Consider the following 25,323-nt stretch of genomic DNA (forward strand, 5'->3'; position numbering starts at 1 on the left):
TTATATAATGTTTTTAATATGTTCAGTTTTGTTAAAATGTTGTTGTTTTTAATAGGTTATTTGTAATTTAAAGGGATTATAGCTAATACAATAAATCCATATATCTCACCTGTTGAACACATTTAGATGTCAGTTTTGAAAGTTAGCAAGATTGTTTTTGTTTAAGGTCAAATTGACCCATTTGAAGCTTGCGATCTTCAACAGAGTTCTGGAACTTGCATTTATTTATCTTGTAAGTTTTATTTTTTTATAGTAAAAAAAAATATTGGTGTCATCGATATTAATGAATTTAACCCACTTATAATGTGTTGCAATCTAGGCCCAACTGATTTTCAGTAGGGTTCTAGACCTTGGTTCTATCTGACTTTCTACAAAGTTTTGTGAAAATGTATTCAAATTACTGCAGAAACATCATTGGTAGTAATAGACAGATTCAGTGATGACTATATGGACACTCATTGGTACGAGTGGGCATACACAGTGATATCTGGTATTGTACTAGGTTAAAGAAAGCCCTGTTTGGATGTCTTTCTTTTAGGTAGTCTTGCACTAGGTAATTTGTCGTATTAGCTGGTATTCTCTGGGTAATTAACAGTAACTTACCATTTGTTCAAAACTTAATAAATCTAAATGAATAATTTCCAGTTTATTAACTTTCATTACATGAGACCGTAGTTAATTGTTCAGAATTCGTTATCTTTTTTTTTTTTTTTTTAAACAAATTTTGTAACACAAGGTCATAATCAAAGATGACACCAACATAAACAGCAGAGGTATCAAAGGATGGATAAGGCCCGGATTCTGCCCAGAAATATTTGATGAATTATCATATTGTATATTTTAGAATTAACAAGAGGTTTCATTTTGAATGAAGGTGGAGCTCTATGTGAAATGTTTGATCAAACATCACAATTTCTAGCCAAAATTGACTTTTTCAATTGGTAACACATAGGTAAATTTATACCCCTCTGGATGCTAATTTATATTTCATGGGATTCATACTTTTTCAATTTTCTTTTGAATAAAGGGAGTAACACTTTTGGTGCTTACCTTGTCAGCAGAACCCTTTGTTGGAAATATGTACAGTTGGATGTATATTACTCCTTATTCTCTTCTAAAGTTGATAGCTTGGCTTTATTGAAATGTTAGTTGTATGAATAAGTTGAAGTATCAATATTCCTGCTTGGAAATGTGAGTTTTTTGCCTTTGAAATGCAAGGCTTACAGTTCTGAGCTGTGGGCCTGCTGTGTGAGAAGAACATGTAACTTTTACATTAAACGAAACATGCAGAGCAACAGTCAGTGTACACTTAGATATATAATAGTATTGATACCAAAGACAGCATTACAAGCAAGTTTAGAAAACAAGTTTATTAGACACATTATACACAGAAGCTTTGCCACTTGTAATAGAGGCCCCAATTTTTTCAGTTTGTATAATATGCAACACATACAACAAAATAGGCCTATATTAAATACTATACATTGTAATCAGATGAAATAATCAAATCATTCTGTATGACCTATATATGAAATTAAGAATGTTACAGGCTTAGCAAGTTGTGCATGCTTTTCTTTAGAAATTTGCATCCTTCCCCCAAAAATCGTGTTTCTGTGATAAGAAATGGGGTTGCCTTACACTGTAAGCAATGCTGTAAGATATACTACAAAAACAGTGATGTTGCTATATGATGCTCTTTATCAGAACGGAATTAGCATAAATATTTAAAATATTGTTTTACTAATGTTTCTTTATTTATGCTAAAGAATCCCAATGTTGTCTGTTTCCTATTATCATTCATTAGCCACGGTTAAGTAAAGTAACATCTAATGCTTGCATCAACCACAGAAGTTGCTGCTCTCTACTTACCACATTTGCAATTAGTATTAAGATAACAAACTGAAAAGCTCATTCTAAATGTCTAACATTATGAAATAGTAAGATGGTGTTAGTGAAAGGTTTGGCAGCAGGCTGGGATTTTTCTATACTGCACTTTAACAGCCTTTTAACAGTTGGCATAACACATACTATATTAAGAACTAAAAAATGAATCAGAAAGGCATATAGAGTTGTATTGTCTCACTATTTTGCTTGGCACTTTGTCTATAGTAGAACCAATTTAAATTGCAAGGTTTATTCAATTAAGAGTAAAACTTTTAAATGAAGAGAATTAAGGCATGGAGACCCTCTTCTTTTATCATTTTTGGTGCTGTGTAAATTGTGCTTTCTATTTTCTATTTTAAACAGCACAATATAATCTTGAGATGTCTTTCCATTGCCACATAGCAAATGCATTTCTAATCACACAAATGACATTCACTTACCCTGGATAGTTGAATAAAAAGCACAAAATAAGCCATTACAGCTGATGACACAAACCAGAATTCCATAAGCACTCAAATTATGGTTTGAAAAAAGAAGAAGGACAATTCCTTATGTTGTGCATCTTTATTTTTAATAAGACAATTCCACTTACTAAAGCTTAGTTATTAAAAAAAATCTACGGTAAAAGCCATGGCTGCAGTCATTTTCTCCCCCCAAAATGGTAACTGGGTTATCATAATCGAGACATTAACATTAAAATAACCAGTACTGTACATAAGAAAACATATCTGCATTTAATAACATATAATCACATTACATCAGAATGCACTGTTACACAGTGCAGCCATTTATGAACTGTTTTTTTTTACTGTTTTATTTTTTTTATACTGGCATTGCGATGGCTTGAGACAATCCTAGGTTAAAACATAAAAGTAAATTGCCTTTCATCAAAACAGGGGTGACACTCTCTCACGCTGCAGGGTTTGCCTTTGGTCCATAAATTAACACACAACAGCAGCATATCACTAATGGAACGTGACAGAAAAAATTAGAATGAAAGAATACCAAAATCAAATCAGACTTGAGTTATTGCGGTTATATGTGGGAGAAATAGAGCTGATACTTAATATGAATTTAAAAAGTTACATCCATGTTAGTCCATTACATGAGTGTTGCTCCTATAGAAATGGAGTTCCGAAATGAAAATGAAAATGAAACAAAGAAAACCCCTTAAAAGCTAGAATTTCTTCCCCCTTTGTCAAACTTATATTGAGGTGCCTCGATCGGGGTCGTTGCCAAAGTTAAAGCCAGGAGAGGGTGTTTGCTGGTAAGGGATAGTTGACATTGTCTTGATGGGGCTCCTGAAAAAGCCTCCATTGGGAGCCCTTTGCCTAAAAGGGCCAGTTCGGTGATCTTGCATGCCCCCAAAGGTGAATCCGGAGGCAGCTTTGGCTGACAGGCTGCGGCTCAGAGTCTGGATCTGTTCAGGGATGAAGGTGGTGGTGGTGATGTGTGTGTTCCGGAAGTCACTGATCTGCTCCAGAGCTTGCCGTGTGGGCAGCGAGTCGATGTCCAGAGGAAGGTCAATGGAGGAGGTGGAGAACTGCTTGTGGGGGCTGTCATCCTCTGTGCAGAGGCTATTCACCCGCCGATGGAGGTGCTCCAGGTCTATCTCCTTATCATCCTGGAGACAAGGGGGGAGGGTGTGTGTGGGGGGAGAAACAGATGGTTAGCATCACAGTGTAAAATCACACAAAATACACGAGCACCAGGTGAAGAGGACTGTACATATAACCTAAAAATGTAAAGTTCATTTAGTGTGCCTTCATGTTTGGTCATTGGATTTTGAGGTGTTAATGGGTAATAATGCAATTTTTGTACCATTTTGCACTAGGTTAAGGTAAATCCGGTCAGTCTTTAATTAAGTAGTTTTCTATTTTTATATCACATGTACACAGAGAGTAACAAACTAGATGTGAGTTCTGTGATGTTTTCTTATCAGGCTTGCATTGACAAACATAGGAGGAAAAAAAAACATCTGGAACAAAACTACCAATAAGTTCATATATACAGTCAATTCTCGTTAAAACAAACTCGGATTAGACAAATTTTCTAATACTACAAATGCCATTTCCAGGAAACAGCTGATAAAAAATATACAACATTCTTGCAGACAAAAGTGGAGGTGTTGAAAGCGGTGGATAATGCACCACTGATTGAAGAAGGATGTTGCTGCAGATATCAACATTCCCACAAACACTTTGTCAACCATTCTAAAAAAATGGGTTACAATAATACAGGCTAACAAACTGTGTAAGTCGTCAGTGTTTCTGATTTGCTCAATACCCTGATGCTGAAGACAACTTGCTTTTGTGCATGTCCCATTCTGTGATCAGAATGGGACATGCAGATTTCAAGTCCAGTTAATTTGCAGTGTATACTTTTTAAAAGCTCACTTTCAACTGTATTTTCAATAAAATGCACAGTGCTTTTACATGGATAATACTTCCCATTGTACTGTAATTAAAAATTGATTTCAGTGTTACTATAACTTTAGTAAAAATTGGCAACATGCACTTGGCTTAGACTCCTGATGATACGAATTACTGAACAGACAATCTGATCTGCTGGTGCCTTGAAATTCGTATTAATGAGAGTTGACTGTTGTGGCAGGGTAGCTTTACGGCCAATGCTGGTTACCTGCAGGAAAGAGACCCAGAGACAGAAATCTGCAGTTTAAGCACTAGAGCGTACATTTATTAACAAAACCAAGAAACAAAAAGGCACAAGGGACAAAAACTGTGTGTGTGTGTATATATATATGTGCCTCCAATTTTGTACACTGCAGTTTTATATATACCAAACATTATACAACATTTTTGTCAAGTAAGCTAATACACATACAGACGTGCTCAAATTTGTTGGTACCCTTACAGCTCATTGAAATAATGCTTCATTCCTCCTGAAAAGTGATGAAATTAAAAGCTATTTTATCATGTATACTTGCATGCCTTTGGTATGTCATAGAATAAAACAAAGAAACTGTGAAAAGAGATTAATTATTGCTTATTCTACAAAGATATTCTAAAATGGCCAGGACACATTTGTTGGTACCCCTTAGAAAAGATAATAAATAATTGGATTATAGTGATATTTCAAACTAATTCATTTCTTTAATTAGTATCACACATGTCTCCAATCTTGTAATCAGTCATTCAGCCTATTTAAATGGAGAAAAGTAGTCACTGTGCTGTTTGGTATCATTGTGTGCACCACACTGAACATGGACCAGAGAAAGCAAAGGAGAGAGTTGTCTGAGGAGATCAGAAAGAAAATAATAGACAAGCATGGTAAAGGTAAAGGCTACAAGACCATCGCCAAGCAGCTTGATGTTCCTGTGACAACAGTTGCAAATATTATTAAGAAGTTTAAGGTCCATGGAACTGTAGCCAACCTCCCTGGGCGCGGCCGCAAGAGGAAAATCGACCCCAGATTGAACAGAAGGATAGTGCAAATGGTAGAAAAAGAACCAAGGATAACTGCCAAAGAGATACAAGCTGAACTCCAAGGTGAAGGTACGTCAGTTTCTGATCGCACCATCCATCGCTTTTTGAGCGAAAGTGGGCTCCATGGAAGAAGACCCAGGAGGACTCCACTTTTGAAAGAAAAACATAAAAAAGCCAGACTGGAATTTGCTAAAATGCATATTGACAAGCCACAATCCTGGGAGAATGTCCTTTGGACAGATGAGTCAAAACTGGAGCTTTTTGGCAAGTCACATCAGCTCTATGTTCACAGACGAAAAAATGAAGCTTTCAAAGAAAAGAACACCATACCTACAGTGAAACATGGAGGAGGCTCGGTTATGTTTTGGGGCTGCTTCGCTGCGCCTGGCACAGGGTGCCTTGAATCTGTGCAGGGCACAATGAAATCTCAAGACTATCAAGGCATTCTGGAGCGAAACGTACTGCCCAGTGTCAGAAAGCTCTGTCTCAGTTGCAGGTCATGGGTCCTCCAACAGGATAATGACCCAAAACACACAGCTAAAAGCACCCAAGAATGGATAAGAACAAAACATTGGACTATTCTGAAGTGGCCTTCTATGAGTCCTGATCTGAATCCTATCGAACATCTATGGAAAGAGCTGAAACTTGCGTTCTGGAGAAGGCACCCATCAAACCTGAGACAGCTGGAGCAGTTTGCTCAGGAAGAGTGGGCCAAACTACCTGTTAACAGGTGCAGAAGTCTCATTGAGAGCTACAGAAAACGTTTGATTGCAGTGACTGCCTCTAAAGGTTGTGCAACAAAATATTAGGTTAGCGGTCCCATCATTTTTGTCCATGCCATTTTCATTTGTTTTCTTATTTACAATATTATGTTGAATAAAAAATCAAAAGCAAAGTCTGATTTCTATTAAATATGGAATAAACAATGGTGGATGCCAATTACGTTTGTCAGTTTCAAGTTATTTCAGAGAAAATTATGCATTCTTTGTTTTTTGTGGAGGGGTACCAACAAATTTGAGCACGTCTGTATATTTTATTGTCCTTAATTTCTAACACACAATAAATGATCTATAAAATATCAAGAAGGCAGTAAGTTTTTTTTTTTTATTTGACCAGCATCTTGAATGAAACTGACAGCTTTGTGTTGCTTTCAGTGTGGGTATAGTGCAGCACTTAGAGTAGGGTTGGATAGTGTTTGGTGTGAATGTGCCCTTATAGTTTCTTATAGTTTTACCTCAAAATGTATGATTGAGTATTTAAGATTATGGACAGACTAATTCAATGAATTTTCTGCTATGCAGTTAGAATTCATCGGTCACCATCTTCAAACAAATTGAAAACACGTTTCAGCATACAATGTATGGCATTAAACTCATTTAAGCAACGCACCCCTTAAAACACATTCACTCAGCCTAACATAGTATGTGTGTTTCTACGAGCATTTTTTCCTTATATTTATACTGTACATCAATAAAGCAGGAAGAGAAATCAAACCAGTGGCCTTTGGTATACCAGCTAAGTCTTCTATGCCACTGCCTTGTCCCCTAAACATTAAACAAGGATATGTTGGTTCATCCCTTATGTCTTTCCATTAGTTATCCCTTGTTTTATATCAACATATAAGAAGATATACCTGCCAGAAAGTTTCCATATTATGATACCAATGAGACAGAGATACACTAATCTTCAATTGCATAAACCACTATATCTCTTTATCATTAAATCAAACAAGGTTATGCATTATAATAATTGTTTTTGGTAACTATTTCAGTTGAGGGACAAAAAAGCATAATTGAACAAGTGAGAGTCATACAAAGCATAGTGCCATTAAGGATAGTGTAAACTGCTTTGTATTGTTTTGTGATTACCTTGGAGACCAGGGGGGCATTTCTCGTGACAGAAGTATCTATGCCTTCAAGATTCATGTAAGATGCAACCACTTCCAATTAATCTGGAAAGGTGTCCAAGTTTGTTTAGATATTTGCATAAGCTCTATTTTGTATCACTTACACTTGGTTCTTGACAGGCCGTTGTTGTTTGGTTTTTTAAATAGGCAATTTGGGACTGTCAATGCCAACCACCCCCCCTGGGATGGGTTTGTTTGTTTTACTCGTGTTTTGGGGAAATGTTAATCTGAAAAAGTGCATGATGCACCAGTATGTGTGTTCTCCCAAAGTTGGTAGTTTGTAAACCTCCTCCAAGACCTCACTATAAAATCATACTTAGAGATTGCTAAAATGGCTGCTTTGATTCTATAAGGTGCTTTGAGAAAGGGCTCCTAGATCAGTGAATTTGAGTTAAAGATGCACTTGTAGAGTGTTTGTAGAAATTGAACACCCTCAGGCAGTAAGGTGACTGCTCCCTTTTCTGCAACTGAATATATAACTTTTAGGAATACATTTTTGTACTTCATCCATAACTTTGAACACTCAATCCATAATTCTGAGTATAAGAAACAAAGTTCCAGCGAATTCCTTTGTCAGTGTTCTGCACAATATAAAACTGACAACAGCATTAGCTAAAACATTGGTGTTCTTGACTTATTATATAATTTTACTTATCTTCAAAACTAATGTAACTCAGTTCAAATCCGTCAAGATTATAACCTCTGTCCATAATGGTCAATTTACAGATATCTGCATATTTTATTCCAATAATATTATGCATCGTTGTTTTTTTTTTTTTTTTGCGGTTTTAAATAAATCTATAACCTCTAACCCAATCAATGTTTAGATTTCACCCTTACATTTTCAAATAGGAATGAGGAAAATCTTAGGACAAATGAGTTTATTTAAAAAAATATTTATGAACTGATGCAGTAGTGAGATTTATAAATGCTGCTTCTATGCAATGTCTCCCTGTACCTAAAACAGGTAACAGTTCTGGGTCTCTTCTGTTGTATCTCTCTCATAATATTTCAAATTACTCGATGGCTTGACAGAGGAACTATCTTGCTCTTGCCTGATGTAGCATCATAGACAAAGTTTCCAGAAAGCTTTGCCAAAGCTGCAATTTCTGCAGTTAAAAATAAAATAATCAAAATACACAATTTGTCCCAAACCTTACCTTATTCATACGCGGAAATGTAAGATGGAACCCACAACATTGTTTATGTTGGAGGTAAGAGATAATTAAATATGCTTGTGAAAATAGTCTTTAGGCACTTATAAAACTGACCACTTAATTAAATGACTCATTCATTATGTTTACATGCAAAGAGTATTCCAAATACTTCAGTATTCACAATACGCGTCTTCGGGATACGTATTCTGAACAATGTAATTGTGTATAGGAATAGCTACTCTAATAGTATTCCACATTCTTGGAAGTGTTCTTCTCAATGGGGATACTTCACCTGGTAGGGTGACCACCTGTCCCATTTCCCTGGAACAGTGCCGGAATGGCAGTCCAGTTTCCTTGACCCAGGCTTATCGTGCCCAGGATGCCAAAACTAATAGAAAAAAAAGCACTGAAAAATGTACTTATTTATTGCGTGCAGAATATCTGTGCTTTTTTATTTCTTCTATTACTGTAATTTCTACTGTAGAGTAGAACAACTGCAGAATTTATCCTCATTGATGTAATTAATTATTGAGAAAATGTGTAATATTCATAGGTTTTGGTGGATGACAGCGATATGTGAATGGATGTGACACAAAAATGATCTTTGTTTTCAGATTTACAGTTCAACAAGTTCACAAAGTTCCCTATTTTTGTGATTCAATACTGTTTTTTTCATTTTCTAATTATGTGTTGCCCAGTACATGGCAACAAACATAATGTTTTAAGATTGCGCTAATAACATACACCAAAGGCCTTAATGAAGAAAACACACATACTGATAAAAATGGTTGGCTGAGATGGCAAGGTATAACTTTATTATGATATTTTGGTGTTTCAAGTAATACATTCTTTGTTCAGGTCTATTCCCAAAATCAATATTTACCATCTGCATATGATTATACTGTATACCATTGCTGGATAATTTATGTTCGTATTATTCGTTAACAATGGTTTTCTCATAAACTCCTGACCGAAGTTGAAATAACAAAATTGCCGGCACAGTGGGGGCTTTTTCAGTTACTAGATAATAGATGAATCCAATAGATTTGATTAACCCAAAGGTTTAATTAAGTGGATAAATCATTGCAGAACATAGCGACACATTTTCTATTTTGCACACTTAAAATCTTTGTAGCTTTAACCCTCAAGACCCCCCACCAGGGTCCCCAAACTGCCGGTGTTATGCCAAATACTGTCTTTGGAAGAAAAGTGTCTTGAGAAAGACTAACAACATGGCGTGAAGCGGAGTAGAAACTACTGCTCTCTCTTTTCCTCTTTGTGTAATCAGCCCATCGTTGCATTTCAGTTGTATTCAGTAAAGGGGTTGTCCATAATTATCATCGATTTTACTGCAGGTGTACACAGTGTGGTCTTTTTCAAGCCCTCCGCCCCCCAAAAGCGTACATAAAAATGCTGACTGGTTTACCGAATCCTATAGTACACAAACATGTAGGGATTGCAGAATTTGAGCACCAGTTCAAAATGTGATGATATAGTCAGTATTCACCACTTATACTGTACAGGGTTATTTCGGGCAGCCATTTATATCGGACAAATAGCGTTTACCACTTGCCATTTCCATTGATTTCAATAACAAAGGCATTGTTTATACCATGTTAGACACGCTGTATATTTTGGGCAAACTCAGCTGTTTGGATCTCGTTATGTGCCATTCACATAGCTTTAAATAATACATGCACTGCTTATTACTGTAGTAATTGCACTTACTAATCCACCAATCAGCTGTTTTCACCTTGTTACCTTGTCATTCACATCGATTTCAATACAAAAGGTAGCACTTTACTGAAGTAAAAGCTTGACAGATCGATCAATTAGCTGTTTGCACCTCGTTACTGAGCGATTACCCCTGTACTATACCTTGGCTATTTAGTCCCTGTACGCAGTGTCGGGTTTACAGTTTGAAAAAACAGCACTGACTGCAACAGCAAGCAAGCATGGCTGGAAAGAGAAAAGCGATGAGCATAACTTCTATGCAAATATAAAAAACAATAAATTAATAAAACAAACTCCCGTATTACCGTAAAAAAAAAAAGCATTGTATAAGGGGAGCACGACTAATACACCGGTGCGACATTTGCGCCGGTGTGTCTAATAATAAATTACTGTACAAGTGCCACAAATAATAATATACCAATGGGTTTACTACAGCCACGGTTATGGCTCACAAAGTTATCTGTCAACAACCCCAGGGGTAGAAAATTCCTCGAAATGGGCTCTAGGATTTATAACTTGATTTTACTTACTGGTGAACTGTTAAGTCTGTTAATTATTACTTTTTATATACTTCAAGTGCCATTTGTGGTTTACACTGTTACTACTGCAATTTCAAAGTATGAACCAACTTTCATACAATGGATTTTTACAGTAATTGATTACCATTTTGCAATATTTATTTAATTATTAAACTATTGGTGAAATTGGGTCGTAGTCGGAAGTATAAACCAGCCTTTAGACCACACAGGTCTACTCCACACATGGCTTTCCTCCTTCAGCCCTGTCTACAGGGTTTCCCCTGCTTTTATCCAAGACTTAATCAGCCTCAGATGCGTCACATTAAAATGGAGCCCGGTGATTCCACTCTGGCTCCTGGTAATCCCGTGGCATTCTGTGGAATGTAGTCCTGCAGCACCCTCCTGGACTACATCTCTTCTCCTCCCCCTACTCTGCCACACATCCTCCCCTTTGTACGTAGCACACCCTGCCATACTGAGGCCACCCCCCCCTTTTCTCTCAAACCACAACCCTCCCCCTTTAAAACACAAGCACCCCTCTTTAATTCCAACATTATGTCTCTTTCTTTTCCTTCCGTGGGGGTGGATTCAGGGCTGGGTTGTGCCACATTGTGGCACATCCACAAAGGGACTGAGAACCGGTGACAGGGGACCTGACCGACATGGATGGGGTGGCTGGAGCGCAGGTGGGTGACCGGGAGGCTGCAACTGCAGGCAGAAATGCCGATCCCGGCGACATCTGGCACAGGGGGAGCGTAGCGAAAGCTAAGGAGAGCAATTGTGCCTGTTGGTGCAACGACCTGGGAATCAGACCCAGCGACAACAGGTCCAGACAGAAGGGACAGATGTCTGGGAGTTTAGGTTCCGGAAACAGCAACTCCAGTTCCGGTGCAGGCTACTCTATTTTCGAAAACAGCACCTCAAGTTCCGAAAACTGCACCTCTGGTTTCGGGAACAGCCACTGTTCCCTCAGTCGCCAATTGCTTTCTCGTTGCGCAGCTGTGGCCTCCAACAATGCTTTTAGCATTTCTTCCATTTTTTAAGTTTTGAGCTGGGTCAGTAGGGGCGCTATATCACCACTGCTCCCATATGTAACAATAGCCTACGGCCAAAATACTTGACCTAGACACAGAACTGCAAGTTTAGAGCGGTCGCACACTTTTATTCACATATAAACAAACACAAAATAAAAACCTAACTCCCACGTGTAGTGTTAAACTAAACTTTTCTTCAGTCTTAACTAACCTGCTGGACGGCTAAGCCGTTTACCAGCCAAAACGCTAATTTCACACAGTACCATCTCTTAGACCACACAGGTCTGCTCCATACATGGCTTTCCTCCTTCAGCCCTGTCTACAGGGTTTCCCCTGCTTTTATCCAGGGCTTAAATCAGCCTCAGGCAGGTGCTTCACATTAAAACGGAGCCAGGTGATTCCACTCTGACTCCTGGTAACCCCGTGGCATTGATTTGTTTTCACGTTGTCTTTATTATGCCGGCCAGAGACCCGCGCATACAACTGTATTGTTATATTTTCTACATTTTCTTTAAATTCTCAAGTTAATAATCGATACCCTGGTAGTAAAAAGAGACCCGAGTCGAGTCGGATAATTTAAAACCCTGAAGTTAACAAAAGTATGTGACTAAGCATGTGACTAACACTAAAAAAAAAGAAACTGAAATCCAGAGGATCGCTCTGTGATTGTTGCGTTTCTGTTATTGTTATTATAAAAAATAATAAAAAAAAACTGTTCAGTAACTCAAAAACTATTCTGAAATGCTGTTTTTCTTCATTCCATGTCTCTGCGATGTAAATACCTGTCTGTATTAGACACAGCTCTCTGCATCCACAGAGTTTGTTGGAATTGAAAGACAGTGCCGAGCTAGGGACAGGTCTGTAGCTGGACAATATATCCAGAGGCTAAAAAATATAAAATGTGAAGTCTCTGAAATTACTGACGTATTTATTTATTTATTTTTTTTGGCTTGCAAGTACACCCTGCTTTTAGGGAAAAAATAGGTATTTGGGTGTTCGCCTCAAAAATGCATTGAGGACAACTGGCAACACACAAGACAAAGCAGACTGGAACAATTGCGACTGCTTGAAACATGCTTTCAAAAGTTCTTAACAATTGATACAATTGTAAGTTTTGCAATTGCCAGCAGCTTTAGTACATCTCATTATAATATTTGAGAACCCTCATTTGCATTATCTCCACCCCCTTTTTGTGAATTTATGCAGGAACGCCCATAATTGAGTAAGGCTGAACCACAGAGAAAAGCTGCTGCCGCAAAGTATTCCCTAAAAAGTTGCTAAGCAGCATTGCAGTGCATTCACCCTAGACTTTTAGTACATTTCACCCTAGACTTCCGACTCGTTTGCAACTGGTTTGCAACTACTGTGACACTTTAGTACATCTACCCCTATGTGAAGATTGGAACAAAGTTTTAGGTTACCATTAATCAGTATAATAATTACAATTGATAGTAGAACATGCTGAACTGGAAAATGCTGCCAATCTCACTGTTGGGTAGATTTTCCACGGTTCCCAGGCCATAATAAAGAAAACAAGGTTAATAACAATCTGAGATTGACTGCCAAATATATTCAAAGTGAATTGGCTGCAAGTGGGACTGGAGTTTCCATTTCAACCATTGTAGGCCAAGGAAAAAGCCACTCTTAGGAAACTGTCACAAGGACAATCACTTAAAGTTTGCAAAATAGCATTTGAATGATGGATATGAGTTCTGGTCAAAGGTTTTGTGGAGTGATGAAACAAAAATCTAACTATTTGGTCACACTGATAATAGTTTGGAGAAAGTCTGGTGAGGCGTACAAAAAAAAGAACACCATACCTCAGGGTTCTCCCCAGGAATTCTGTACAGCCGAGCGGCAGAACATTATAGCCGGGAGCACTTTCAACAGAAAAATAAACTTGCCTTTTACCTTAAATATATAATACGACAAATAATTTGAATAATGTGTTGTCTTTCGTTGACTATATCTGGTTGCTCTTTTTTATGTTCTACATTTTCTTTTTCATGACTGTTTATTATGGTAAATTACTGTGCTTATTTAGGCACTCTACGATTTGACTGTTATAAGATAACATAGGTTTATTGGAGTTCACAAAAAAAACCCTTTTCACTTCCTTTTTAGCTGAATTATTGAGCTTATTGCTTATTTAAATGGTTTTCTTTATGTTAAGTTTTCAGGGCATTCTGTTAATGCACGTCAATTTTTGTTTTTTGCTGTTCTACATTTTTTGAATGCAACTGTTCATTTTAACAATTTTTTTTACACAACAGTACTCGCACACATTTGGTCACCATCATAACTGTTGCATGAAACCGAAGTGTAATAATTAAGTACTTAATTATTTGTATGTCAGCTGACAAGTGTTCAGCTGATATCCCATCACGTCTTTCTTCTTAAAGGCATACAGCCTCTATATATGAACCTCCAATATCTCTCACAAGCACCTGGGTACATATTTTTATGATATTTTTTGGTGCATATGTATAGCTATTATGTACTATATATCACCTTACAGTACAATAATACGACAACAAATGGATTGAATAACACCCGAAAATAATCTTAATATGTTTTTAATAAAGTAGCCGCGCAAATCTAGTATTAGGCGGTGGATTGTGCAGATCGCCGGCTTGAAAACCCTGCATTCATTATTTTTGCTTTGAAAATAATCGTTTTTTTTTTTTGCAATCATTTTTAACATTTTAGCTTCTCGAAGTGCTTAACACTGATAACCCGCCCCTTCAACTCTCTGATTGGTTAAATGTTGTGTCAAGACGTAACACAGCTGTAATGTGGTTCCAAGAGTTTTTTTTTTTTTCACCCAGCAACGCGCAAGTGCAAGTGATGTAGTCTGCTAGCAGCACAATCAATCCTTATTGTTAAAGGCACAGTAGCATCTGCAAGACGGGCGGATCGGGTTTTTTCAGCCAGGTGACGACAGCCACTTCACCACTGAAAAAGGCCTGGGGAGAACCCTGTATGTATTGTCAAGCATGGAGATGGTAATATCCTTCTATGGGGCTGTTTTTCCTTTAATGGCACAGGACATTTAGTTCTAATACATGGTAAAATGGATTCCATAGCATACCAATTGACATTGGCCAATCATCTGAAACCCTCCACTATAAAACTTGGTTTAAAACGCAACTGGACATTCCAACACAACAACGATCCAAAGCACACATCAAAATCTACTTCAGAATGGTTAAAGAATAAAATCAAGGTTCTGGAATGGCTTAGTCAAAGTCCAAATCTAAATCTGATTGAGAATCTTTGGTATGAGTTGAAGGCTACAAAAGATTTGCTACAAAAGATATTTCCTATAATTATTTGTTTTCAAGAAATTTCTAGAAATTATACATTTCCACTGGGATATGTAAATGTTTGACTACAACTGTATGTGTGTGTATATATACAGTATATATAAGCAAAAAAGAAAATAAAAGACTGGAAAATAAAATAAGCTTACTAAAAAGCTTACTGAAATAGTAGCAAAGTAAAGACTATCGATTGTCCGTGAAATTTTATCAAACTCAGCCATATGGAATACTCTACTTCTAAATCAAAAACTATTGAAAATAATACAAGTTTCAGAGTAACGGACATTTCAGACTCTTTCCCAGAACATCTATTTCTTGTAACTTCTTTCCTCATCCACAAAATCATAACTCAAAAAATGTATAGAAATTATAAATTTCCATATGTTGGATGTCAGCTGCAGTGCTGCCAACTGGGCGTTTTTTCCGCAAAATTGGGCTGTTTTTAATTACATTTTGCAGGAGAAAATGATGCTGGATGGGTTGTCTATTTTTGGGTGGTTTTAGAAAAATGCTGCAGTTTTTCTTGTTTGTTTGTTTGTTTTATAAACATGAAATCTCTGCCATGACTGACACAATGTAACATAGTTATATAATATCTTATGTTCTTTGTTTTGTTTGACCAAGTAATTTATCAATACAAGTATTTGCTCCACCTAGTTTATTTGTAAACTAGGTGTTTTTCCTCTCAGCCGCTAACAGTTGCAATGAAAGCAATATCGTAAAACATGCCAAAATCAAGTTCTTGTCAGAAGTACAACATGAATATACTGGAACCAATATCATTTGTTGCGTTTTTAATGCCTCTCAGTATGTTACTATATGCCTTAAAATAGGTTTACCAAAATAACATTGGTTTACCCTAAAAAATAAAACCATTCCAAATACAAGAACTTCCTCAAAGCTTCTGTGAGTTTTGTGAGTATATATAAAAAACAAAACTGTCCATAATTGGTGAATACGGCCCAGAATACAGTCTTGTTTCTTAAACCAAACGACAGGCAAGCAAATCATTGTTTTAAAATACCAAATGTCCTCTCAATGTGTGTTCTTGCCCTTTTATGACAACAGTTGTACTTCAGCTCAGCACGTGTTGTCGGGTTTGAGACAGGTGTGAGAAGATATCTCTTTTCTGGGTAGCCTTTATCGCCCAAAGGACTCCACGATAACCACCATCTTCAAATTGTTGCCTTAATAAACTGATCTGAAAAATCCTGGCATCATGTGTGCTTCCTGGCCATCGTGCGACCACATTTCGTAGTCATAGGTTGTAATCACACACCATCTGGCAATTAATGGAGGTGTACTTACGCCTGTTGAAGAACCTGGGATCTTTATATTGCCTATGAAAATGTATACAAATATGTGTGCAGTCTATAGCCCCAATAACTCCAGGTATCCCAGACATTGCATAGAATGCAGTGCAGATGTCCTGTTGCTCCTCTTCATTAGGCATAACCACATAAAGGTTGTGCTGTTCTGAAATTAACCTCGAGATCCTGTGAACAATGCGACTCACTGTATTTTCATGAACATTAATTACATCTCCACAATCACGCAGGAGAGAACCAGTTGGGTAGAATCTGAGCGCTATTGGAACTTGAATTACTGGGGGAATGGGATGTCCTCCTCTTCCCGTTTGTTGCAGTTGTGGTTGTAGCAAATCAATCAGTCTTGCGACTCCGGTCTTCAATAAACAATATCGCCTTTTAAACTCCCTTTGATTGTATACAATAAAGGGATCACGAACACAGTGATATTGTTGAGATACTGATCTTCTAGAGCAAACTCTTCTTACATACAGAACAGTCCCGTAATAATCCATACTTGCAATTGCAAATGTTAGGCAAACTTGTCTCTTTTAAAGGGCTGTTTATTAATTGCATGTTGGTAATTGAAAGCATTAACTTTTGTAATACCATTTAATGCAGCGGTGGCCAATACACCAAGTACTGCAATCCATTTTACATAAGAACATAAGAACATAAGAAAGTTTACAAACAAGAGGAGGTCATTCAGCCCATATGGCTTGTTTGGTTGTTAGTAGCTTATTGATCCCGTAAATCAGCTTCTTGATGGATCCCAGAGTGTCAGCTTCAACAACATTACTGGGGAGTTGGTTTTAGCCATGCTCGATGTCTGCACAGCCCCAAGAGTGTTGTTTAAACACCGGAAGTTGTAGACCTGTGTATTGAAGCACTCAGGCACCAAGGGTGCAGAAGCACCGAGGACACTGAGTGAGGTAAAATACAGTACTGGTGCATGGGAGAATTGGGGCACCGAGTGCAGGTGTTATTGACATGCTGTGGCGCTAATCACAGAGGCATGGAGCATCTAAGCACGAGGGCGCCGAAGCACTGAGAGGTGCGTAGCCTGAAGTCAACAGGGTGGATACACAGGCTCAAGTGGCTGCGGTGTGTTAGGCAGGAAGAAAAATGTACTATTTTATTTTATTTATTTTTTTGAACTGCAAGGGCAGTAATAGGAAAAATAGACGCTTGCACACACAGCAATTCAGCTATGGGAGAAACACATTCACCACGCCAGGCGGGTGACCAAGCGCGCTGAGTAGGCAGGCTGAAATAAGCCGGCATACGCAACTCAACAGCGGGGTGCTGCAGAGAGGAATTGCGCTTATATATATATATATATATATATATATATATATATATATATATATATATATATATATATACTGTATATATATATTTTACTCTTTGAGCTAAATATATATATATATATATATATATATATATATATATATATATATATATATATATATTTTCAACTGCAAGACAGTTAAATAAAACCACACATACACGCACACAACAGCAAGCTGTGAAGGTAATACAACTGACACCACGGCAACGCGGGTGAACTGAATTTTTTAAGTGCACCGAGAGTGCGGGCCGACGAAATCCAGCGGAGTCACCTCCACAGCAGGGCGCGGCAGAGCCGGGGTCCAGTGGAGGATCATGTGTCTCTTTTTCTTTCTTTTTTTTTTTTAAACTGCAATAGCAGAAGAAAATACAAAACAGCGAGTGCTGTAAGGTTAGAAAGCAGACTGCAAACGCAAAGCGATGTAGGCTGTTGAACAGAAAAAGAGTTGTGCAGAGTTTATAGCTGAATTCACAGAAGCAGGGTTTCTCATTCCAGGGAAGTGGCAAGCCGGCTTCCAGCAAAGAAATTGCAGGGGAACTCCAGAAAACTCGAGCGAGAGCTACTTCACACAGTCTTGATCACAACAATTGGACAGGGGTGTCTAACCTGGACTACTACACGACCGGGGGAGCGCGTAGCCTACAACGGAGTGGAGCACCGTCTACAGGCAGAGGGCATCGAGGCACCTCGTGCACCGAGCACCTGAGGGTGCTATGCGTACTGAGGTACTAGACACCTGCCTACCGAGCCCTGTGCGCACCGAGTACGGTAAGCACTACGTGCACCATGTACCATGCAGCACCGTGCATTCATACACTGACGCTGTCGCAATTGGCACCGATCACTGTGTGCACCGTGCGTACCGCCGAGCACCGTGCACACCGAGTACCATGCAGCACGGTGCGCTCTTGCACCTGGTCAGCGCGTAGCATGCACCAGGGGGACACAAGGGCCGAAGCCGCAGTGAGCGAGTTGGAAGCGGACAGAGAAAACCGTAGAATAGATAGGGGAGAGCACACTGTTTGTTCACAAGGCCCGACTCACCGAGGCAGGGAGGCCTACGCAGCCGGCGAGGTCTACTCGACAGTGGGGATGCGCCAATGCCTAGCTCCATGGAGGAACTATGTACTTTCAAGAAAGAAATAGACAACCACTTGCGGGTGACTGCACAGGCAGTCGCTCACACACGACAGACAGATAACAAAGAGCGGCCTACCATGCAAGCGAGAAGGCCACTGAAAGACAGAAAGGCAAAAGGCTCAGTCTTTTCAGAGTCATTGAGCGAGCCAGCTTTCAGCGCGAATGCAAAGGAAATACAATTGACTCGATTCAACTCAAGAAGCTCTTTTCTATCAATACGCTCAGCTAGACACAGAGGTCTTACCTTACCATCTTGAGAAGGAAAAAGAGAAATGGCTTCCTTAGGATGACGGTTTTAATCCCTTGTGTGCGGGACCTAGTGCGTCACCCCAGTAAGGGGCCTATCGGCAGTTCTGGTATAGAGAGCTCAGCAATACCTACCCAATGGGCAGGCATATCTCATACATAATGTCGTTGGCAGTTGTCTTCAAATTGAAAGGGAATTGTAGATTTACCTGTATATGGGTTCTGATTTTCATTTTCAGTTTAACCCCAAGATTGAAACCCAAGGATCTTGTTGGAAATATACAGTACAGTGGCTCCAGTAAGTATTTGGGATACCATGCTAGTTAGTGGTTCTGCAAAGGTATGTGCCAAAACTGGTGAAGCATTCACAAGCTAATACCAGTCTTTGCACTTACCTTACAGATACACATGATTTGAGGTAAAATGAAGAACATGTCCTATATATTTTGCATACAGGGATGACTATCTATTCAGGAATATCATAAGTAAAAAACAGGTGTGAGTGGGGTCAATGGGCAACAAATGTCCCACCCCAAGCACCACAAACCAGAATGTGCATATACTTTTTGAAGTCACTGTATGTTCTATTCATGTGGTTGTAGAAGGGAGGTGACTAGCAATGTGCAACTCCCTTGAACTTTACGGTTTTAGAACTTGCTTTAGTGATTTTAAAAGACCTGATGGTTGCTAACCTAATATAAAGCGATTAAAACATTTGATTGGTCAAACGCTAGCCATGTACTGCTAGTAAAAGCCTACTAAAAACACAGCTGGTTCTCTTCTACTGCAGCTGAAAATACAGTACCAAAATGTTGTTTTTTTGTCTGGGGTTAAATTAAGTCAAAGGTGTAGAACTAATTTTAAATATCCTCCTGCTAGGATACCAAGCTGGAGAACAAATCGATTGACTATTTGCAGGGTCCTTGGAACATTAAGTAGAAATCAGTTGGGTAACGACAGAGTGAGGTTGTATGCCTTGAAAGTGGCGAGTATTTATAATTTTCATTTACACTAAAACTCATAGCCAATAAAATCTAGAAGATTCCTCTGTCATTTTTGATGTAATCACTAGTCTGTCAACCTTGCAATACATAAATTGGATAGAGAGAGCAGGCAGGGGGATAAGAAAGCATCACAGCAGTCTGTCTACAAATCTGAGACCTTTGTGTGTCAGACAAAAAATGGCATTTCACACTGTTCTCCCACGAGTGCTTTTGTCACAATCCTCAACACAGAGTACTTATCTATAATATATATATATATATATATAAAAAAAGCAAAGTGAAATTGATTAATAAAAAACTTAAAAGGAGGCATTTATCTTGAACTGATACACATTATAACCAGTGAAAAATCATTGTGTTCATCCTAACCCCACAGCTTCTTCTTTCCAATGGTTATGGACATATTTATAGTGGGATCATACTATTTCTTTTTGGCTGGAGATGTGCAGAATATGTTTTTTTTTGTGCTCTAAAGCCTAGGACCTGACTGTATCTCAGTCTACAAGGGATACCATTAAAATACCAGTGTATTATGCTGAAGGCACTTCAGTGGTCCTAATGTGATGCCTCAGTACTGCAATGGATAGGAAGGCAAACATTTCCAGTGTGGTTTAATCCATTGCTGTTGTGATCGTGTCTATGACTTTTTGTGGGTTACTGCGGGTGTGAAGAATGACATGTACACTGAGATGGATGAACATGCACATCCAATTTTTCATTGACAACAAAAATTAATTTCTGTAAGAAATAAAGAACAATGTACAGAAAAATCTCTTTTTTTTGCCATTGAACATTCTTGGGGGTACATCCAAAGTAATACTATAAATTATTGTAACCCTATTTTCATAGATGTGACTTTTTAACAGCTTTTGAACTTTTGTGTTTAAGCATTGCAGGGCAGTTTGAGCCTGAGTGGAAATTATGAAAAAGATCTAGGCAATTTCCAACAGATACCACTAACAGGTCCAGAAGGGCTGCATTCATTGCTTTCTCAAAATGTTATTTGAAACAAATTCTGAACAGATGGGATGCATTAAGCCTGTGGCAAGCCAGCTTCTGCCGTTGTACTGCTTTGTGAGCGTACCCCTACTATAATCTGAAATATATAGCAATCAGTGTGCCTCTCAGAATCTGGTATGTATTGCTGAAAGTTTGTACGTACTTGACCTGGGAGCCATTTCTCAAAAGACCTACTGTTTTCAATCAAATTTTCAATATTCTGTTAAACTATTGATTTTAATAGCTCTTTTATACTGTTAGAGACATCACTATTCAACATGATTGTTGTAAAACAGTAGTGTGGCTTCCATGATACTGCTACCTTAATTTATACTCCCTACTCCCTTATACTCCCCTATAAGGGATGGAGCAACCATATAAGCTAAAAAGACGTGGGTATTTGTTTACAAAGCACATTTACTTACCTCTTTAGATGGTACTCTAGAGCCTTTTCTCTTGTTCCACCATGTCTCTAACATTGCTATGAAACAGGACAGGACAATGCCAGCAGCCAGAATACAGAAGACTCCAGCAAAGCTCTTGATATCCAAAGCACTTCCCTTCTGCTTTGTGTTGACCAAAGAGTAAAGATCACAGTGACTGTCTTTTGGCCACCATTTGTGCTTCAGAACATCCATATCGCCATTCTGCTGGAGTTCCAAAATCCTGTGGATATGAGAAAACAAAATGCAGTATCTGCTAATGTTCAGATGAATGTTTACCACTGTGGGGAAGATGTACTAAAGTGTTGCGCCTGTCGCAATACTTGCAAACCAGTTGCAAACGAGTCGGAAGTCTAGGGTGAAATGTACTAAACAAGCACAATGCTATTAGCAACTTTTTAGGGAATGCTTTGCAGCATTAGTTTTTCTTTGCGGTTCAGCTTAAGATGAATATATAATTATGGGCGTCCCTACATAATTTAGAAAAATGGGGTGGAGATAGTGCAAATGAGGGTTCTCAAATATTATAATGAGATGTACTAAAGCTGCTGGCAATTGCAACACTTACAATTGCATCAACTTTTGAAAGCATGTTTTAAATAGTCGCGATTGTTGCAGGTATTTTCTAGTCCACTTTTTCTTGTGCGTTGCCAGTTGTGCTCAATGCATTTTTGAGGCGAACACCCAAAAGGCACCCCTAAAGGCAGGCTGTACTTACAAGCCTTAAAAACAAATTTCTATGACATTTCTGGTTTCACCAACATGTTGGGAACAATAGACAGCACACATGTGCCACTAACCCCTCCAGCTTATTCTGAGCATCTGCATAGGACCATGATCTATCTGTTTTGTGTTAATTGTCCATCATAATTATTTTGTGTTACCAGTAGCCTAGAGACTAAAGTGTGCAGAAAGTGTGCTGGGTATTACTGTAAAAAACCTTTGCATAAGTCTATTTTCTAGGTATTTTTAGGGGGTCCTAAAAAGGGGGGAGCGACACTACTGTGACCTATAAGCTTTTTCCTGAAATTGTTGTCTCAAAAAGGGAGGGGTACTTATACACCAGTTTTTCCGGTAATTAGATTTTACTACTACTACTACTATTATTATTATTATTATTATTATTATTATTATTTATTTCTTAGCAGACGCCCTTATCCAGGGCGACTTTACAATTGTTACAAGATATCACATTATTTTTACATACAATTACCCATTTATACAGTTGGGTTTTTACTGGAGCAATCTAGGTAAAGTACCTTGCTCAAGGGTACATCAGCAGTGTCCCCCAGCTGGGATTGAACCCATGACCCTCCGGTCAAGAGTCCAGAGCCCTAACCACTGCTCCACACTGCTGCCCTGTACTATACTGTATAGGCCTACTGTACAGATGTATAGTTTTACATAATGTTTATAATGTGGAGCCTACCCAAAACACATTAGTGTTATTTCAGCGCAATGATTTACATTTAAAATGCATTGAGCACTAGAAATGTATGTGTGTGCGATTTTATTATATTGTTTTTTAAACCTGACACCTCCTTATGTTGGACAAACATGTCTGGTTTAGCGAGGGGCTACTGTATGATTATGAAAAGCTTTTTGGGGTGAAGGTTGTGGCCCCACTATAAAATCTGATGGGATTAAACTGCCTTTTATTTTGTTTTTAATATTACATTAAAACAGGTAAAATGAAGATGGAAAAGAATGCACTGTACATGTGACGTTTACATTTAACAAAAACAATGTTATTTTGATTCTTGCACCCTTGCATGTATGAACCCTCTGCTGCAGCAAACCACAACTCAACTCCCGCTATTTATTTGAACAATGTCGCATGACTCTCGCAATGCTAGAGATATCGCTAAGAATATGCAACTATTTATTCATTCAGTCATTGACATATTTTCTCATAGTACATTCGACAAAATTGTATACTTTGTGAATAGTCGTAACGAAAATACAAATTGCGGTATGTTTGTGCTGCGACTGGCCCATCTTAGTACATCTACCCCTGTGTGTTTTATTTTAGAGTTAAATTTGCCTTTGCAGCAATAGGAATTTACTTTAGGACACCTACCTAAAGTAAACCCAACCCAACTGTAGAGAAAAATAAAAGTGATAAACAATATTATTGATGTCAAATATATGTTTATTGACATAGCTAAGAAAAATAATAATTTTAAATGGACAGAGTTGCAAGCTCCGGACTTCAGTGAGATTGAACTGAGCACTGGACAATGCATTCACTTTAGTTTTGTAGCTTCCAAACACACGCCCTTGTAAGGATGTAATTTATGACTCCTCCTTCCTATACTTTCTGTGTACTTTCCAATCCTACACAAAGACATTCCTTTTCAATCTGTTATCTCTGAGATTCACCCAAATCCCATGCAAGCAGAGCCCCCCTTCTCCTACATTCCACAGCCAAAATACCACACCCAGCTCTGACTTCTATTTGTTACAGAAAATAACATATTATAAAAGAATAATTAGTTCCAATACAAAAACTATTACAAAATTCCTTACACAACACTAGATACCATGTCAGCTCAGAAGTGACATATCCATGTTCTGGGATGTCACTGTAACTACATATTTTAAATAACAACATTTGAATTTGCATTATGTTGGTACATGTCTAGGGAGTCAATGTTGTAAAATGCACTAAATATCAGGGGTGTGACCCAGTCTGATTACAAGCAAGTACTCATAACGAGTATGACCATTTTCTTCTGAGTACGAGTAATACACAAGTAATTTTGCTATTACTCGTTATTCGGTGAAAAAATATATATGTAAAAAAAAAAAAATGCACTGAATCAGCTCCTGGCTCCAATAGAGCAGTGATGACTGTCAATCTCAAGTCTAGAGATAGAGAGCCAATCCAGGGCGGAAGTATGAGGGACCAGAGTGACACAGTATTTAACACAGTGGAGCTAAGCGTTATTCTGTGTTGTGTGAGGACTGAGGAGGTCAGGCAGCCGGAACGTTTGGCTCAGAATCAAACTCTTTTCAGACATATATCACTTTCACTTTGAAAAAGGGATTTCCTAACAATTTTCCTAAAATATATACTGTATTACTTCAATTTGGCGCTGCAGCATTTATTTTAAATTGATCAAAATGACTGCGGCCCTTAAACAAGGGCAGTGATTATATGAGGGCGGCTTTTATTAATAATACTACGCTTTACAAATGCTGCAATATTTTATTAAATGATTTAAGGCATTTTAGAAATGGCGCCATGAGAGGCTCTGATCTGCAGCACTACACGCTTGTGTGTTTTTGGGGCTTGAATACAGTACATTTACTGACAGTTAACGAGAGCCTATTAGGTGCGAGTTGGGAGGTCAGGGGAGTACTGTACCAGCGAATCAGGAGTGTGTATTGGTTGTTATGGGGCGGAACAAGAAGAAGAGAGAAATGCTGTTGTTTTTCTTAAAAAAGAATATTACCTCTGAATATCATTTTATCGTTTGATTTCTGCTAAAACTAAAATATATCCTACTCGGTTATTTTTTTTTTTCTCACTGTAATTTACCTGGTTGTTTGTAATTTATCTGTAAGAGAAACCAAAACTAAATCTTCTTATAGATAGTAAGCAAGTTTTTTTATATATATAATTGTACAGGACTGAGTAAAATTCCAATTGATAAACAAAACAACTAAACCGTCTACAACAAGATATCTTCAGCCAGCTTTCGGATAGTGCTTAGAGTGACCGGCAAAGCATTAAGTTCCTCTCAGTTAAGTTTTCACCATCCAAGCTGACTACGAGGTAAACATACAGCCCTTGTTTTATCCCCTGCTGTGTTGGCACTGAACTCT

General features: G+C 38.2%; 1 protein-coding gene across 2 annotated transcripts in view; it reads right to left on the reverse strand.

Moving 5' to 3' along the window:
* Window positions 1-1,367: 1,367 nt before the first annotated feature.
* LOC117409029 (glutamate receptor ionotropic, delta-2) overlaps window positions 1,368-25,323 on the reverse strand; it is a 612,251-nt gene continuing 588,295 nt past the window's right edge. For both annotated transcript variants that reach the window (XM_058996844.1, XM_034014543.3), the window contains 2 exons: window positions 21,475-21,715; window positions 1,368-3,508 (listed from right to left, as the gene is read on the reverse strand). In XM_058996844.1, coding sequence (XP_058852827.1) covers window positions 3,089-3,508; window positions 21,475-21,715 — 661 coding nt within the window. In that variant the 3' untranslated portion in view covers window positions 1,368-3,088. The remainder of the gene's footprint in view (window positions 3,509-21,474; window positions 21,716-25,323) is intronic.

Source organism: Acipenser ruthenus, chromosome 2, assembly GCF_902713425.1.
Source record: "Acipenser ruthenus chromosome 2, fAciRut3.2 maternal haplotype, whole genome shotgun sequence".
NCBI classification, from domain to species: Eukaryota; Metazoa; Chordata; class Actinopteri; order Acipenseriformes; family Acipenseridae; genus Acipenser; species Acipenser ruthenus.